We start from the raw sequence: 15,637 nt of genomic DNA, 5'->3' as shown, positions 1-15,637 counted from the left end.
TCATCCCTCTTGCCTGGTTTAGCATTTTTTGTTAGTTATACAGGCTTGGACACCTTGACTTAACTGTTTTCTGCATAATGGCCATGTTGGGTCAGACTTAGGGCAATCTAGCCATTGGTTGTTCCTTATTTGTCATGTAGAGAGTATTTGTGGAACAAGAATAATATTGCTCCCTTGCTTTCCAAGGCAGACCAGTACATTCAAAATTGCAAATATTTTAAGCGCTGTTGTAAATTTCAGTATATTAACATTTTCTGAAATAAAAATAAAATATTTTGAAAGTTGAACATTGGTTACCATCTTACATTTTCTAAAAAGGACCATGCATTTGTGGTCTGTTGCTTTGGTTCAACAAGTAACTAATGGGTAGCTGCAAAGAAAGAGGCTAAACACTTTTTTAAAAGTGCTGAAATGGACATCTTGAGGTTTTAATGCTGTTGGGACAAGAGAAGGGTGCATGCAGAGCGACTGATGAGAAGGAAGGATGTGCTGCTGCTGCAGTCAGTGCTTTGTGTGCATTGTTCATGTCACATAGATTTCTGGATGGGAAAAAGAACAGGTGTCAGGCTTATTAATGATAATTTAATCAAACTGATATTCAGAGCTTTTGGGATTTTTTTTAACAATTCAAATTACAGTGAGTTCATTTTACAGGAAGATACAGAGAGGACCCAAATCAATGTTCTGGCAGTGCAAGCCATAACCTCCCTGGTGCTGAGTGCAATGACCATACCTGTTGCAGGCAATCCAGCAGTTAGCTGCCTGGAGCAGCAGCCCCGCAACAAAGCTTTAAAAGCTCTGGACACAAGGTATTTGTTTTCACTTGTTTTCAAATGCATAAAACTTGTGGTTAATACATAATGGCAGGTGCTTGGTCTAGTAGGAAAAATATGTGTAGATTGTATTTTCTAAGTAAGAGTATATTTGAATGGATCTATTTACAGAGAAGTTGCATGGACTTAGCATTGTGAACCTGCTGACTTACAAGATTATCTGAAAAAGATAACTTCTTAATAAAATCTAGTAAAAGTGTGCAGAACATGTTTTTCAACATGTTTATTTCCGTGATACTGAAAATAAGCACAGACACATAACATTACAGAGTGAGCCAGACTTGCATGAAATTGTTAAAGGAAAAATCTGCTAAAATTTATTTCTCTTGGGCTTTCAGGTTTGGGAGGAAACTAAGTGTTATCAGGGGAATTGTTGAACAGGAAATCCAGGCAATGGTGTCTAAGAGAGATAATATTGCTACTCATCATTTATATCAAGCTTGGGACCCTGTTCCATCACTTTCTCCTGCTACTACAGGTACGTGCTTGTTTGTGGGGAAGAAGGGGAGAGTGAATTTTTTTTGCATTTAAAATTGGGAAAGGTGCTCTAAGAAAAATTTGAAATCCAGTTTGTGGGAAATGAAGCCATTTTCACATGTGCTTTGTTATGCACTTTTAAAAAATTCATCCTGTGTTTCATTACAGGTGCTCTTATCAGCCATGAAAAACTCTTACTGCAGATCAATACTGAACGAGAAATAGGAGATATGGATTATAAATTGGGACAGGTTTGTTAAAAGCTCAGCTTTAAATTTGCTTTTTATTACGTTTCTTCCAGTTCTGAAAAATTAGTTAAGAAGCATTGCTTGATATCAAATAGAAACTAAAAGCTCTGAGTGATGCAGGGTAGGTCATAACTGGGTGTCTCTTCATCTAGAAGGCTGTGTGTTGCCTGTCATTTAAATGAAAATATGTTGGCTTCTAAGATTCTTCTAGTCTGACTTTTGGGGTGTTAAATACACTTCTTTGCTATTTGTTTTTTTCTTTTGTGTGTTGCAAGGTCTCTATACACTCCATATGGTTAGGAAATAATATCACTCCACTGAGAGAAGAAGAGTGGGGTGAGGATGAAGAAGATGAGAATGATGTACCTGCTCCTTCCTCACCACCAATCTCTCCTATTAACACCAGGTATCTTACTTTTTTTTCTCTTCTCACTTTTGAGTCATAGATAAGGTTTTATTTCTCCATGTTGTGTTCAATAAGCTGGGTTTATAAATTGGATGCTGGTAAATAACTGTATTATATCAAATCAAGCATTTTAGCAGGGCTTAAGAATAGCCATTTTAACACTTGTTTACTGTTCCTTGCAGGAAGCACAGGGCTGGTGTAGATATCCATTCTTGTTCTCAGTTCTTGCTTGAACTGTACAGTCAGTGGATATTGCCATCCAACCCCAGCAAGAGAACACCAGTGATTCTGATCAGTGAAGTGGTGCGATCAGTAAGTCTGAATTGTTATTCAGAGCCATAACTGAGCGTATGTTACCAAGTGCTCAGAGCTAAGTAGCATTTATGAAGCATCTTTTAATAAATGGAACACACAGAATTTTCTTGGCTGTTCTATGGGCAGTACAGAAACATAACTTGAGCAACTACAACATTATATGATTTAAGCTATATCTGAATTTTTTTATTCTGCTGCTACATTCCAAATACTTCATTGTTACTTAATGGCAGTTTATATCTTACTTGACTACTTGCTAAAGCACAATTTGCTTATCCTATTCCTTTGTAAGAAAATGAAGATTGAACAACAATGTGTATTGTTGATTATTAAGTGTAGAAGCAAAACTAAAGAACACAGGTGTGGAATGTGTCTTGACAGCCATTATTCACTATCATTATTATGACTTAAAATGAACTATCCTTGAAAGAGAAGTATGTGTTATATGTTTTGGGATGGTTAAGTACCTTATAAATAGCAATGTTCATGTCCCAGAGTTAATTACTATAGTGGCTTTGATTTTGTAAACTTTTTGGTAAAAAGGACTTCTTGGAGGTCATTATTATCAGAGGTGAATGGTGGAATTAGTTCTGGACAACAACAATAATAGTTATTTCAGACCCTTGAGTAAATGTTTACACATTTAATAGATCAGTTGAGGAATCTTTTACTCACAATTTTAACAGAAGGGAGAGTCTGTTTTTGGCTGTCTGCTAATGGGAATTTTTTTATATTCAATTTTAATTTCTGTACAGCTTCTGGCAGTGTCAGACTTATTTACAGAAAGGAATCAGTTTGAGATGATGTACACAACACTGACAGAGTTGAGAAAGGTGCATCCATCAGAAGATGAGATTCTTGTACAGTATTTGATACCAGCTACTTGTAAAGCTGCTGCTGTTCTTGGAATGGTAAGAAATTCTCAGAAAGTTTATTGCAAATTCATGAGTGTTTAGGTTAACTCAGCTTCTTCTGCAGAACCTGGTATACTTGTTAATGGTGGTTTGTCTATAAGAATGTCCTTTAGCTGATCTACATGGCTGTAAGAAGTAATAGGATATGTATTCTGGGCTTTCAGAGTTTGCAAACTCTCGTTATCTCAAATTGCCCTGTATTCAAACAGAAAGGTTGTTTGATTTGATATTTTTTTGAGGTTTGAGCATAATTTAATATGCTTTTTGGTTTGTTTTATTGAGTTCAGTGTGGCTTTTGCCTTAGACTCTTCATTTGTTACATATCAGGGCAGAAATGAGGACTTGCAGAACAGCTTTTGCTAGATTTATATTGCTGGTGAATGGCTGTAATCTCATGGGAGGCTGGGACAATGCATGTTATGAATATATAGCCTCAGATAGTCAGATATCACATTTCTCTCCCTCACTCTTCCCTCCACTGCATCATTCTGTCTTGAAATGTGTAGACCAGGAGTACTTTATGGGGACATTTCAGAGTGGAGGTATTTAGGAAAAAAATTACAAATCATTTTGGAAGGAGTTAGCACTTCTTGAAACTCTGAGACTAATATAAAGCTATATGGGTAATAGTGGAAATTCTGAAAGGCTTTTAGGGTGGGGCTTTCAGTAGCTATTGCAGCAGCAACTGGGCAAGGGAAGGCTGGGAACATGATGGCAAACACACAGAAACAGTTTTAGAGATCAGCTATTCTGACTAGGCTGTCATTTCCCACTCAGTGAGCTAATAACACCTTCTCACAAGCAAACAGCTGAATATAACAGCTTGGTGGGACTTAAAAAACAAGAAGCTGGTTCCATCAAGAGTTGCTTGTTTTTCTGTGCTTAGTTATACAGAAAATCTGCTTAAAAAGAGCAGCTAGAGAGCAGACACTGTCTCAAACTGGCCTGTGTCTTAGATACATCATAGGTAAAGGAACAAGGTAAAGCAAGTAGTTTCTTCTGATTACTTAGATAGTAAGGAGAAGACTTTTCAAAACTAAAATTCAAAATAGATTTTGTATATTCCAGTGAAGTTGTGGTATTTGATAACAGAGAGTGAAGTATCTGGTACCAGCTTGACCTATGAATACTGAACATAAAATTGTGGAATCATTTAGGTTGGAAAAGACCCCATTGAGTCCACCCATTCACCTAACTAAACCATTTCCCTAAGGATGGAGCCTAAGGAGCCTCAGGGGGAATTTTACAACTCTCTACAAGTTCTTGAAAGATTATAGCAAAGTAAGGGTCAGTCTCTTCTCTCAAGTGACAGGACAAGAGGAAATGCTTCAGGTTGTGCCAGAGAAGGTTTGCGTTGGCTGTTAGGAAGAATTTCTTCACTGGAAGGGTGGTTAAGTATCAGAATGGGCTGCCCAGGGAGGTGGTAGAGTCACCATCCCTGGAGGTGTTCCAGGAACGACTGGACATGGCACTCAGTGCTGTGGTTTAGTTGATGGTGGTGCTCAAAGGCTGGACTCCATGATCTTGGAGGTCTTTTCCAACCTTAATGATTCTGTAAAGTACAGGGTGGCAGTCACTGCCCTGTCCTGCTGGCCACACCACTGCTGACCCAGGCCAGGTGCCATTGGCCTTCTTGGCCACCTGGGCACAGCTGGCTCCTGTTCAGCCACTCTCAACCAGCACCCCCAGGTCCTTTTCCACGGGGCCTTTGCAGCCACTGTGCCCCAGCCTGTGGCACTGCAGGGGTTGCTGTGACCCAGGGGCAGGAGCCAGCCTTGGCCTTGTTGAACCTCAGAGCCCTGGCCTTGGCCCATTGATCCAGCCTGTCCAGATCCCTTGGCAGAGTCTCCCTCACCTCCAGCAGATCAACATTCCTGCCCAGCTGAGAACACACTTGATTCCCTCATCCAGATCACAGAATTGGTGGAGGGAAAGATATGTAGGTCTGAGTACCAGTGGTCTCAGAGAATAATAATGAATGGAATGATGTGCTATGAGCTGAGTAGACAGATATTAGATGGCAGAGTATAGTTGTCTGGTTTCAGATGGAAGAGTCCTTTGTGTTCAGTTGAAAGACCACAAAATTTCAATCATTCCAGTCCTGTATTCTTAGTAGCACGTACTACTTACTGAACTAATCCTTATCTTATTTGTTTTTTTTTTTAATTTTGAATCATGACATAACTTTGTACAAAAAAAACAAAGTAGCATCAATTTCCTTGTTAATCTGCAACTCATCTCTTGTCTGATAGTATTAGTCTTGTGCCATTTATTCAAAGTAGTTTAAGCCAGACTCTGGTTTGTTCTCTATTTTCTGCTCTTTAATTTGTTCCAAGTATTTCTGAATGACAGGACTTGCCAGTATTTAAACCAGTGTTGATTTCTAATGAGTGCTCTTGTTGGCTGTGTTAGGATAAAGCTGTGGCTGAACCAGTAAGTCGACTGCTGGAATCAACCCTAAGGAGCACCCACATGCCAAGCCGGATTGGAGCTCTGCATGGAATTCTTTATATCCTTGAGTGTGACTTGCTGGACGAGACAGCAAAGCAGCTCATTCCAATTATCAGCGAGTATCTGCTCTCCAATTTGAGAGGAGTAGCACAGTAAGACTCTTCTCCCTTTCCCCCTGGCTCCAAACTGTTGCATGTTTATGTCTGAACAAAAGGGCTCTCTGTTGTTGGCAGCTGCCAGTACATTTTAGAGCAAGCTGTTGTATCAAGCAGGTTTTGGCATTTTCATTGAAAATATCATCCAATTTTAGGTTTAATTTGCAGAGTGGAATAGTATTTGAGGATTAGAAAACTGTTTGATAGTACAGGCTTTTGTGTCTTTGGTAAACTGTGTTACTTAAGCCTCATTTTTCTGTCATTTTCATGACAATCAATGTTCTCTTATGACACCTCAGCAATGCTTTCTGTGATTTTAAAAAGGGCTTACATTTCATGTTCAAAAATACTTTGAATTTCTAGAAGTTGTTTATAGTGTCTCTGTTTGTGACCTAAACAACTCTGGTGTGACCACTAGTGTTTTTGCTCATTTGCAGTTGTGTGAATATCCATAACCAAGAGCACATTTTGGTGATGTGTGCAGCTGCTTTCTATTTGATTGAGAATTACCCACTTGATGTAGGGCCTGAATTCTCTGCAGGAATTATACAGGTACGTTGTGGTGCCTCCAGTGAGGGGTGGTTGTGTAACCTGAGATCACCACATTAGCTGACTTTAACACTGAACTTGGATAGTGAGGTGTAGGCATGCTTTTGGTTTTAGTTTCATCAGTTTTTGTTAATATCTGATGCCGTTGCATGTTTTTGTGGTGTGGTGCTAGAAGATGACCTGAATACACCTCAAAACCAAGTAGTTGGGGGTTTTTTGCTTTATTTCAGATGTGTGGAGTCATGGTGTCTGGAAGTGATGAATCAACACCATCCATTATTTATCACTGTGTCCTGAGAGGGTTGGAACGACTCCTCCTTTCAGAGCAGCTTTCCAGGCTGGACAGTGAGTCCCTGGTTAAACTGAGTGTTGACAGGGTGAATGTGCAGAGCCCCCACAGAGCAATGGCAGCCCTGGGATTGATGCTGACTTGCATGTACACAGGTATTCACTTTTTTTATACTTCTTATGTGCTGGGAGACTGGCTTGCTAACAGTGCTAATTTTCTTAAATTTTTTTTTTTTGTTACCAAGAGTAAAAGAAGTGTGTTCTAACATCCACAGTGAACTTGTAACAAATTATTTTGGTGTAGGAAAGGAAAAAATCAGCCCCAGCCGTGTCCCAGATGCAAATCCTGGTGCTCCTGACAGTGAATCTGTGATTGTTGCTATGGAACGAGTATCTGTCCTTTTTGATAGGTAAGAGGACAAAATGTGTAAATGGGGCTCTGGGAGGGCAAAGATTGTGTTTGCTACTGCTTGGTCACTTCTCTATTTGACAGTTCTTACAGTTAATTAATGATGTTTCTCTGCTTACTCTTGTTTAAAGTTACACTCCTGGTATACACAGTAACACTGATGGAATTGCTGAAGGCAGCACAAATGTGCAGGAATGTAAATGAAAACCAGACATGTCCAAACTGATACTGTGTGTTGCACAAACCATAATACTTCATAAATGTATTTCCAGCTCCCTTCAGGTCAAACTCTTAAGTGCTTTTCAGGATGTCTTCTACATAGTCAAGGATATAAATCCAGTTTACAGGAAATAATCTTTCTAACCACCCTAAGAGTTTAAAACATTTTTCCCCCCTTCCCTCCTCACAAGAGTTGCTCTTTCTAAGGCTGTTAAGTAATTGCAGTGGAATGACACAGTAAAACATCTGTATTCACATGGAACTCATTAATGGGAACATTTCAAAACCCCTGTTTTGATCTGACAATCTCAAGCTGTCTTAAGTGAGTATAGCATGTTAGATTTTGTGTAGTAGTTTGTGGGTAATGGTTTACATTTTTTAAAGTGTTCAGTGGTTTTTCCATAAAACTGGAGGAGGGTTTCACTTCTGTACTTGGTGAGAACAGAACTAGAGCAGTGCTTGAGTGTTTTTGAATATATCACTCTAAAGAGCTAGCAAAATAAATGTGACTACTACAAGCAAAAAATAACTTTTGCAGGGAAGAATCACATGATGGTAACTTGATCTTGCTACATCAACAGATGCTGCCTTTATTAGCAAGACTTTCCAATTAGTGTTATTTAAACAAAGTTGTCTGTAGGTTGGAGTATCTTTTCCCCACTTTACACAGCAATGCAGCTTGCTTTTCTTGTTTGATATGTTGGTCATCCTAAGCTTGAATAAAAAATGCCAAGATGTTATGAATGAAAAGTGGTGTTCTGCTTATAAATAGTCTTTTCTCTGATAACTAGGAGGAGTGATCTCCCTCCTATTTTGCTCTTGTTTAGTTTTTTCAGCATTCCTGTTGGTAAGTCTCATGTCTGATGCAATTCCAGACCTTCAAAACATGTGATTATTCAAAAAAGAAAAGGGGAGAGTGTGGGGTAAAGACACACCTGTAACAACTTCTGACAGCTTTGATAGACCTCTTTGGGTAGTCTGTTATTAAGATTACATGAAGATTTGGATTCATCAGTGCTGAGAACTTGCCTACTCAGAGATGAAAGTAAAATGTTCTTTCTATTGCCAATTAAATTGGAAAAGAACAAGATATGTGTTGACATTCAATCATAATATATTTAATTTTTTATTATTTTCAGGATCAGGAAGGGATTTCCTTTTGAAGCTCGAGTAGTGGCTCGGATTCTTCCACAGTTCCTTGATGATTTTTTCCCCCCACAAGATGTAATGAACAAAGTCATTGGGGAATTCCTGTCCAATCAGCAGCCATACCCACAATTCATGGCAACAGTAGTTTATAAGGTAGTATTGATACATTTATTTTTCTTAAATGTTTCAGCTGAAGGGCCATTTACCACTTTTGTTAATTAGATCTAAAAAACTGCCATGATTGAGCTGTCCTGCTGTGAGCGTTGCCTTCCAGGCAGCATTGAGGGCTAGAACTGCCATGTCAAAGCTCACAGCAGGACAGTCCAGTCACTGATAATGAGAAAATAAAGAAAAGGTTAGTGGTTGTGATCCTGGTGCTGATTCTAGATGTGAGAAAGCCATCAGCTTGTGAACCTAAAAAGCAAACCCCTGTGGCTTCAGTTGAGCTTCTGGGCTTTTGGCTCTTCAACACCTACTGGACTTGTGCATCACTGAAGACTGCATGTGTGTAGCACATGTGATCTATAAAAAACAGAGACACCACACAAGTTGTGTGTTTCTATGTGATTACTTCAGTTTGGCACATGTGTCATGAGTCCTGTTCACGAATTCATGAGACCCAGAGCTGACTCCAGCAATCCAGTTTGTGACCCTCAGAGCTTTGTAGCCAGAGAGAACAACCTTTACAAGAGAAACTGAACTGTTCCCCATATCCATCCACCCTGTCTTTATTCCTGTGTACAATTTGCAGGTGTTCCAGACTCTGCATAGCACTGGGCAGTCCTCCATGGTCCGTGACTGGGTGATGCTCTCTCTCTCTAATTTCACACAAAGAACACCCGTGGCAATGGCAATGTGGAGTCTTTCCTGTTTTTTTGTCAGTGCTTCCACCAGTCAATGGATTTCAGCAATGTATCCTAAAAAGATTGAATGTGTGCCATTTCTGGGTAATTACAGTGTAAAGCCTTGAAAGATAAGAGTACAAGTGTAAGAAACAAAAAAGGCAGTTTTACTGCAGATAGTGATGGTGTATATTGCCTTGTGCTGTTGCTACCTTGGGTTTGTAGGGAAAAAAGAGAACATCTAAACAGATTATGAGAACAAAGTTATCTAAAACTGCTGCTTTAAGATCAGTTCCTTCTGGCTATGCAAGATGATTGGGAAAGTCTTTACTTTGAAGGACTTTTTATAGTATTGCTGTGACCTTTAAAGGCGTTGCTCTGTATTCCTTCTGCAAGATAAAATATATTGGAAAAAAATGAAAGAAGCCAACAAACTCAAAATCAAGAGAATTCTCTACATCCAAACTGTATTTTCCAGTTATCCCCCTGGCTGTGCACTGCAGTAATATTGAGCTTTGGTAATGGAATGGCAATGGCCAAATAAATTGGAACAGACTTATTCCAATTTGTCTATATATCTATCTTTGTATATATATATGTGTGTGGTGGTTAGTGCTGGGTTTATTTAAAAACAAATAAAGAAACCCCTGAAACAAATAGAAAAATAACTAGTGCATTTTGTGTGCAGACAAAAAAATAGCCATTTGTCATGTTTGAAATGTCCTAATGACTCCCTACCTCAGCAGTGCTCTTTTGGCTCTCAGCAGATGCTGATTGCATTGTTTGCTCCAATGGATAGAGAAAACTACTGCTAGCTTGAAATTAATTTCTGAGAATAAGAAATTGTGTGATGTTAAGGAGGAAACAGGATTTATGTAGTAGCAGTTAATTGCCAGATGACAGCATTTTGCACTTGAATGTCATTGGTGAACTTAAGAATAAGTTGTTTTAGTAGAGAACACTGCTAAACCAGAAGAGGGACAATGTCTTTTTATGACATTGTCATAATTCAAGTCTGTCATTTTATGACCTTAACTTATATTTCAGTCTTCCACATATTATCAGCAGAATGGGAAAATCAGAGCAAGTGGATGTTAACATCTTCTGTTTGGTGGCCATAGACTTCTACCGACACCAGATCGATGAAGAGTTGGACCGGAGAGCGTTCCAGTCGGTGTTTGAGGTGGTGGCATCTCCAGGAACCCCATACCATCGCCTACTGACTTGTTTGCAAAATGTCCACAAGGTCACAGCATGTTGAACATCCTGATGTGTAGTGGAACTGCATGACTAGTGTTGGAATATGAGTTATGAGGAATGCAAGATCAAGAAAATACCTGGGGTTGCATTTGTGGTAAATACGGACCTGTCAGTTTTCCTTCCAGCATGCATGGACAAGTGCTCTGCAGCACTGGAAATCACCTGAAAAGTCAAGTGTAGTTGTTGTTGACACCAAGCACCTCTAAGTGGAATGAAGTATGTCAGTGTTTTTCAAGTGATGTTGGGGACTAAGAAGCCACACATCCAAGCTGTAAAATATGAGCTAGCACCACATGCAAGGTATCTGGTATTCCTCTTCTTCCCAATATGCAGCTGAAGCCACTGTGGTGCAGCCAGTAAGACACTGACAGACTGTTATTGAAACGTGCAGTCATTAGCCAACTTCATAGTTTTATGTACCTGTATATACTGTTGTGTAGTACAGAATAGAATTTGTTTCCTGATGTCTCTCCCAAACAAGGAAAAGAGAAAATGGCTTTTATGATTTACACTTCCAGCATGTAATTTCTCTCTCTGGATTTTCTGATATCCAGTGGTGTATGTGTTGGTGATACCAGAGATATAGTGCACATATGTAACCACACGTTTTTCTTTTTTCTTCTCAGGATTTCAAATTTGAGTACGGTATATCAGTGAAAGAAATTTTAACTTAAATATTTCTATATTATGTACAGTATGTAAAATTGTAAGATGTGTGGTGCATGAGCTGTGCTGTAATTGGAGATGAACAAAAGCCATGCTACTGAATGTCTTGACATCTGTATTGTCCTCATTTTTTTTCCTCATTCTTGAATTCATGTTCCTTTTGGAAATCCATCTTAATGTACAGATTACGTCTTGTTTTGCATCTCACTTTTTCTTAAAGTGCTTTAAAACTGGAATATGTTGATTAATTTGTCTTGAGATACTGTACTAAGGAGGCATTCTTGTGATCCACTTTAATGTAGCTTCTTTTTAATTCCTTTATTTTGAGACATAATGGTAAAAAAGAGGACTAGTCACTCTGGATCAAACTTTAGGTACTTAGGAAACTGCTCTTATTTGCTGTACAGCATTTTAAGAGACAAAATGGTGCAAGCTCCCCAGTAGTCAACAACCATTTGACCTTTCCTAACTGAGACCATGGAGTCATCTGGACCACTCTCATTAAACAAGTATGTGGTAGCAGTAAAGAATCAGAAGGCTGCTGTGGTCTACTTTGGGACTGGCTAAAGTGTTAGATTACACAACCTCTTTTATTACCTGTAGTATCCATAATGCTTTAGACACAAACAGAAATATCCATGAATTTCAGGACACTACACAGGGCCAGATTTAGCTTTTACTCACCACCCAGGGAATGCCATTGATTCCTGAGCTTTACATGAGGAAATCTAGCACAGCATTTGTCTTTAGTTGTGTTTAAGTCTTTCATTACAGAGAATTGATACCTTGGTTCTCAGTCAGATCCTACATTCAACCTCTCTTCATTTTCTTATCACACCTTTTGGTGACACTTGGAAAAATGAGATAGTGTTGTCAGGAGGAGCATGTACTGTATGTATTTCTGTATATAATGTATATGTTGAAATTATACACATGTGACAACATTTAATGTATACAGATGTGTATATTTGTATTTATTAAACCCATGTATTTAAACTAATTCCAATCTAGACCAAAAATTGTTGCTTCTGCCCGTAAATTGATTACAAAGGAATTGTCTACTGGTGTCTCTTCGTTTTAGAAACTGGTAGAGGAAATTGATAGTATGGGCAGTAGAAACAACTGTAGATGTTGCTGTATTTAGCTCTCTACAGGTCTTATTATCTAGAGCAATTATTTCTGTCCTTAGTTGGGTTACTCTTCTTCCTTGGGCCACTGCACTGTGGTGATTTTTAAAAGAAACTGAACAGGATTTCAGAGAAAAATTTTAATAAAATAGATACTGTTTGAAAGTTTTTGAGTTATATTGGAAAATTATCTTAATTCTGATGAAAGTCTAATTGCAGGCAGTGAGATATAATGCCCTGTGTTTGCATTAAGGGGTAGTATAGATCACTCTTCCCTTTTGTAATCACCAGTAATTGTTTTGTACTGTAAACCCACACACCAGTCAGTTTTTGTATAATATATAGTTTAAGTGAAGATATTTTTGTAAGCTATTTTCCAGAATTTAAAATAGATTTTAATATATTTTTTAAGCATCAGGTTAGTCAAATTCTCATCATATAACAGTATGTGTTGTGTTATGAAACTGTTAAATTCTTCATAATTTTAAGCTCCTCATGATTAACACAGACCAGCTGATTACTTTACCTTGGGATCACAGGAGCTAGACCCTTTAGGAAACTTTCCAAACCAGCTTGGGACTTGCTATAGCATCTTTCAAGCCAGTGAAGAAATACATTGAATTAAGCAGTCAGCACAGCTAGGTGAAAAACTTCAGATGTGACAGACTGCCATTCCTCAAATGCCTCTTGCCAGCCTTAGGGCAAGTATTTGCATTACCTGTATCAAGACAAGTTCTAGAGCTGATGCACTCAGTTCTAACCTCACACAGATTCACTGGTAATGACTTCATCTGTTTTAACCTCTCTTGGAGATTTGTTGTAGTGTATTACCTCCTGTAATGTGTCCCAAGTGTCTAAAGAAGGGCACCTCCTCTTAGGAAATTCTCTGTGACCTGAAGGAGTTGTAGCTTAAGGGTCTTCCTAGAGTGGGAGCACACTGCAGTAGTGCTTCAGTTCAGACATTTCACTGCAGCACACTTTCCTCTCTCCTTCCTAGACATTCTTTCCACACCTTCATTTCTTTGGGAATGAAATCATACTCAAGATCACTCCTGTCTGCTTTTAGTGACATGAGCCACGAGGTGTGCCACAGGGGTAGTAACAGCAGAACAGGCCATTAAGGGATTCTGATGTTGGATTTAAAGGAAATAAAAATACTGCTTGTCCTTTGAGACTGACTCTATGCAAGATTTTATTTCACAGAGTGTTTTTAACTTGCTGTAAACAGAAAATGAATTCTGAAAATCAAGCTGTTCATTTTTTCATTGAGATCAGGGTAGAAGTGTGTTTGGTCTTTAGACATACATTTGTTGTCCTGGCTAAACAAAGCAGACAGCATCTTTAATGTGCTTTGCAGTAAAAGTGGCTTCTTTGCAGCCTTACAAGATGAGAGGTATGGCATGACTGGGAGCATACTTGAGACAGATTAATATTTAAAACTTCAGTTACAGTTCAGTTGTCAAAGAAACTGCATTACTAAATCTATAACGTGGCCCTCCCCTATGAACACTGTATGCCAGCCAACTTGTCACAAATAGCTTTTGGACCAGCTACCCACTGGCCCATTAAATAAAGTTTGCTTTGTGTTTAATTTCAGCCTGCCTCCTCCCTTGCACTGAGTGCAAGAGTGAGGAGTTGCAAATGACAACTTACTGTAAACCTGTTCATATTTGTGGGATTCAAAGTATTTTCTTTACTATTTGTGCTGTTTTCCAGTTGCAATTGAATGTGAGTTTATTTAAATCTTCTCTGAAGTGTATACCCAGATGTCATTTCTTGCCCAAAGCACCTAGTAAATGACTGTGTGTTACTTTTGCTTCGGTAGGAATGCCTTCTTAGCACCAAGACATTGCTTGTTTTTTAACACCAGCAGCATTCCAAAAGCACTGAGTAATGACTGAACAGATTTAGGTCAAATGAAGGAACATTTTGGAACCTTTTGGGTTAAAAGTAATTTGTTGATATCTAGTAGATTTGCCTTAAGAGAATTCTGTCTTGCCATTCTCCTTTTTCAGTGGCTGTTAACTATATAGCAAATAAGGAGGTTGTGTCAAAAACACTGCAAAGACAGTTCTCCAAGAGCAGCAGACCTGGTTTGTCTTAGGATTTTGTGGAGCTGTCAGGGCTGAGCATTTATGCTTCCATAATAAAAAAATTTTAGGGTATAATGAGCAATAAATAATAGCAATAAGCAGTTTAAATAAATTCAGTCATTCAGGATCTTACCCGGTGGTTGAAAGGAATGGGAGAAGACGGGGAACTAATTGAGTACATTCATTGTGTAAATCAGACTTTTTCCATGTACAATCCCAGCTAAACTTTCTACTAAAGGTAGAAATCAACTGAGTGACAATGGTAGGTGCTTCGCTCTTGAAACAGTTTTGGTTATAAGGACACAAATGATGAAAGTTACAAGAGGGCAAAATACTTTGCTAGTTTTTAAGTAGTTTAAGTGTTTTAAAGTGAAAACAAGCTGCTGTGAAAACTAGAGTAAGCAATGTAGCAAAATTCTGGGAAAATTAATGATGTTAATTTAACCTAATACAGAGATTTTGGGTGAACCCATTGTGCATGCTACCTAAGTATCCATTTAAGAATCTTGAGAATCCCACAGTCATACCCAGGAGAGCTTCTGTGGTATATCTTGATCAAGTTTTTAGCTGCATTCAGGTAACTGGGTATAAATGCTGCAGAGCATTTGTGAAGCATGTGCTGCTTTAGTCATGTGCATTTTGTGTGAGCTTATCATTCCCATCAGTCCGTGTATACACACCATCAAGTTGGATAAACTTGACAAGGATAAGGTAATGCACCCTGTGGTGGGATATAGTTTGAGGGCAATGATGAGCAAAAGCTTGGAGCCCCAATCTGAAAAGCAATTGTACTCAAGGGAAAAGAAAAGCATATAATTTTAGATGTATGTTTAAGTTTAAAAAAAATGCTGAAAATACTGCACATTGAAACTAAAAGAGAAAATAAAATGCAACTATTACTGTAAGTGATTTTTCTCTGGTTATTTAAAAAGAAGGGCTTGATGCATTCTTACTAGAGGTTTTCCCCAGTATCTCCTCTTTTCAGCAACTATCAAATACTGAGTATTATTACTAAGATATGCAAGAATACTTGAACACTCTTCAAATGTAGCTATGCTGCACAATCAGAGTGCTGTTTGCACTTCACCAAGAACTATCACTGTTGAGCTTTTAATTGTAACTAACAGTCATGCTTGCCAAAACTTCTCTGGGATTCTAGATGAGATCAGAAAAGGCAAAATTCAAGTGTACAGCTGTATTTGTGAATGAGAGTGTATTTATCCACAGCAGTCCTGG

At 38.5% G+C, this 15,637-nt stretch overlaps 1 protein-coding gene across 3 annotated transcripts in view; it reads left to right on the top strand.

The window, feature by feature from the left end:
* HTT (huntingtin) overlaps positions 1-15,306 on the top strand; it is a 79,864-nt gene extending 64,558 nt beyond the window's left edge. For 2 of the 3 annotated variants that reach the window (XM_064418815.1, XM_064418817.1), the window contains 13 exons: positions 655-809; positions 1,172-1,311; positions 1,479-1,561; positions 1,834-1,964; positions 2,147-2,276; positions 3,035-3,190; positions 5,606-5,796; positions 6,237-6,351; positions 6,579-6,792; positions 6,941-7,046; positions 8,404-8,566; positions 9,165-9,325; positions 10,303-15,306. In XM_064418815.1, the coding sequence (XP_064274885.1) occupies positions 655-809; positions 1,172-1,311; positions 1,479-1,561; positions 1,834-1,964; positions 2,147-2,276; positions 3,035-3,190; positions 5,606-5,796; positions 6,237-6,351; positions 6,579-6,792; positions 6,941-7,046; positions 8,404-8,566; positions 9,165-9,325; positions 10,303-10,516 (1,959 nt within the window). In that variant the 3' untranslated portion in view covers positions 10,517-15,306. The remainder of the gene's footprint in view (positions 1-654; positions 810-1,171; positions 1,312-1,478; positions 1,562-1,833; positions 1,965-2,146; positions 2,277-3,034; positions 3,191-5,605; positions 5,797-6,236; positions 6,352-6,578; positions 6,793-6,940; positions 7,047-8,403; positions 8,567-9,164; positions 9,326-10,302) is intronic. The other variant, XR_010361553.1, reaches the window with a different exon arrangement.
* Positions 15,307-15,637: the final 331 nt, after the last annotated feature.

The sequence above is a fragment of the Passer domesticus genome, chromosome 4, assembly GCF_036417665.1.
Source record: "Passer domesticus isolate bPasDom1 chromosome 4, bPasDom1.hap1, whole genome shotgun sequence".
Lineage (NCBI taxonomy): Eukaryota > Metazoa > Chordata > Aves > Passeriformes > Passeridae > Passer > Passer domesticus.
This window is presented reverse-complemented; position numbering and strand designations above follow the sequence as displayed.